Source organism: Alosa pseudoharengus, unplaced genomic scaffold, assembly GCF_046254945.1.
Source record: "Alosa pseudoharengus isolate Yale_2024_CS ecotype anadromous, Long Island Sound unplaced genomic scaffold, YU_APseudo_1.1 YU_APseudo_1.1_scf_12, whole genome shotgun sequence".
In the NCBI taxonomy this organism is placed as follows: Eukaryota; Metazoa; Chordata; class Actinopteri; order Clupeiformes; family Clupeidae; genus Alosa; species Alosa pseudoharengus.
Window position 1 is genome coordinate 28,354,592 of NW_027468587.1, and position 3,351 is coordinate 28,357,942.

Below are 3,351 nucleotides of genomic sequence, written 5' to 3' on the forward strand. Positions count from 1 at the left end.
ATATGTCAGTTGTCAAAAAGGGGGGTAGATAGTAAAGGCTATATGCTGCAAAAATTTAATTAAAAATCATTTAATTATGTAAACTTTTCTTTCTTCTTTTGATACACAATTGTTTATCAACTTGCATCACTTTGCAAGTGTAAATCCTGCATATCATGTTAATCCAAGAGCTGAGTGATAGCAATTATTTTCATAGAGTAGGCCTACACAATGGGCTATGTGCTTGTTAAAGGAGAATTCCGGTGTGATTTTGACCTAAATTGTGTTGAAACATGATACCGAGTGTGAACGTATGTCTCATAGCCCATCTCGGCTTGTCCCCTGCACTCCGAAATCTGGCGCTAGTTAGCCGATGCTACCAACAAGGCGGTCAATGGTGGTGCCTCGGCATCGGCATAGCCATGCAAATAAATCACTGTTTTACACCATTTACGAGGCTCAATGTATCTCCACACTTCATTGGTAGACTTCCGAGGGCCCTGACATTTAAAACGAGACATTGAGAACTTTGAAAAAGCACTGGTAGTTTACTTACAAGACGATTTATACAGACAGTACCTTCACGAAGTTTAGCGTTTGCAGCCATCTTGAATTTAGTCACGATAAGTCGAGCGATGAGTAAGAATGAACAGGTATGATAAGGGATCAGATTCCAAAAATAATTCTGTGGAAATGCATGGATTACAGTTTCTGCATGGAAAACAGTGATTTATTTGCATGGCTATGCCGATGCCGAGGCACCACCATTGACCGCCTTGTTGGTAGCATCGGCTAACTAGCGCCAGATTTCGGAGTGCAGGGACAAGCCGAGATGGGCTATGAGACATACGTTCACACTCGGTATCATGTTTCAAAACACTTTAGGTCAAAATCACACCGGAATTCTCCTTTAAGGGACCTGTCACAAAGAGGATGCTTTGCCATCGTGTGTGTGTGAGTGCACGAGAGAGGGAGAGGAAGAGGTGCATGCGTGATGGCAAGTGTTACGGTTGAATAGTTTAACAAAACAGTAAAATAGTTCTTAGGCTATTTAAGCATGCAATTTGTGTCCATGTGTAGGCTATAAGGCTTAAGCTACAATTTTGAGAGCCTAAAAGGCACGTTAATAGCCAGCTCATGACGCGATTTTGTTCAGGTCGGATTAAATTACGGTTGGCCCTGGGTGCATGTAGTCTTTTCTGACAGTCCGTTTCAAAAAGGAGCTATTACACTTTTTGACGTTCGCTATCGCATAATTTAGGACTTGTCTGTACTATGTCCGCCGAGGTGTCCCGTTATTCACAATTAACGAACGAGGCGGAGGCAGAGAATTCCCGACGCGCAGCACCCAAATTTGTGGGCTAACTAGTAAACAGCATCAGTAACGTGCATCAATCGGGAATTCGCTAAATGAAGGAAGTGGGTGCTTTACTTATTGATCCGGATCAAAGAGACAATAGCTTACAACGTGGTGTTTTTGTAACTTCAGTGTAGATGATTGTGATTCACTGCAACTTCAGCAATGTAGGCTACCTTCCTTACCTTCGAAAAATAGCTCCGTAGGCTACAGCTGAAGTCCAGTCTGCCTCAGTGAAAATCCAAAACGTTGTCTGTGTTCAGTCTTCGATCCTGATTGGCTGCATTCGTGCTAACTAACAAATCAGACGGTGTAGTGGGCGGGACAATGCTCTTGACCACAGAGTAGCAAATGCAGGGAGTGAGAGACGCTTTACAGACAAAATAGCGCGTTTCATTTCCATTTCAATATCGGCTTATCGGTGGAAAAAATGACCGATACCGATTATTATAAAAATGCTAAATATCGGCCCTAATAATCGGCCAGGCCGATAATTGGTCGATCCCTACACCACACCTTTCCTGTAACACACCACACATCACCTGTACAATACTACACACCACACATCACCTGTACAATACTACACACCACACCTCTGTAACACACCACACATCACCTGTACAATACTACACACCACACACTGTACAATACTACACACCTCACCTGTACAATACTACACACCACACCTCACCTGTACAATACTACACACCACACCTCACCTGTACAATACTACACATCACACCTCACCTGTACAATACTACACATCACCTGCTACGTGTACAACATCTGTACTACACTAGACCCCACCTGGCACCTTTACAACACCTGTACAACACTACACCTCACGGCGCGTGTGTGTGTGTGTGTGTGTGTATGTGTAGAGATCCCAGACCCTGATGCTCGGTTAGAGGCCATCCATGAGGGCTTGCTGCAGCTGCCTCCAGCCCACTACGAGACGCTCCGATACCTGATGATGCACCTCAAGAGGTTGGTCACACACACATGATCAGCTCAACTCACACACCTGTGTCCACATCTGCGCAGCTCTGTATCTGTGGTCTCCCATGGCTGCTATCAGACCCCTGCTGACCACATCTCGTTCTAACAGGGTGACCCTGCATGAGAAGGACAACTTCATGAATGCGGAGAATCTGGGCATCGTGTTTGGACCTACGCTAATGCATCCCCCTGACCAGGAGACTCTGGCGTCCCTCAACGACATGCGCTACCAGAAAGTGATCATCCAGCTGCTGATAGAGCACGAGGACGTCCTGTTCTAACGTGACACGAGGGGGTCCTGTTCTAACGTGACACGAGGGGGTCCTGTTCTAACTGGACATGAAGAGATCATGTTCTCACTGTTCTAACGTGACACGAGGGGGTCCTGTTCTAACTGGACATGAAGAGGTCATGTTCTCACTGTTCTAACGTGACACGAGGGGGTCCTGTTCTAACTGGACATGAGGATACTCTCTTTCAACTAAACGTGGGTATGAGCTTTTTCAGATGAACATGAGGACTCTCTCTTTCAGATGAACGTGAGGACTCTCTCTTTCAGAGGAACGTGAGGACTCTCTCTTTCAGAGGAACGTGAACATGTCCTGCTCTAACTCTGCACAAGAGCATTGTGTTTTAACTGGACCTGAAAATGAACACTGTAACCTACTGTTTTACTGGACACTGGGACGTCCTTCCACAACAGTACATAAGGACACTCTATCTGAGCAGGACACACTGATACAGATGGTCAGAGGGACGTCTCCTCCCCCCCCCCCCCGCTGTTCAAGGGAACAATGTGGGTGAATACCATCCCTCTGCCCAACCTTTAAAGATGTCATAACATAAGACCACGCAGAAGGTGCCATTCTCTCCTAAAACAAAAGACTGATTGAGAAAAAATTAAATGCTAAGCACTTTTAATTACCAAGAATTATCTGACTTTTTTTATTTATGTTACCTGTGTTCAGTGTTCTTTCTTGCATTCTGTAAATAGTCACTCCAGAATGTTTATTTGC

At 45.0% G+C, this 3,351-nt stretch overlaps 1 protein-coding gene across 1 annotated transcript in view; it reads left to right on the top strand.

Moving 5' to 3' along the window:
• The window catches only part of chn2 (chimerin 2), a 55,962-nt gene extending 52,888 nt beyond the window's left edge, over positions 1 to 3,074 (top strand). Inside the window, exons 12-13 of the mRNA XM_076280660.1 lie at positions 2,218 to 2,323; positions 2,445 to 3,074. Coding sequence (XP_076136775.1) covers positions 2,218 to 2,323; positions 2,445 to 2,616 — 278 coding nt within the window. The 3' untranslated portion in view covers positions 2,617 to 3,074. The remainder of the gene's footprint in view (positions 1 to 2,217; positions 2,324 to 2,444) is intronic.
• The last annotated feature ends 277 nt before the right edge of the window (positions 3,075 to 3,351 follow it).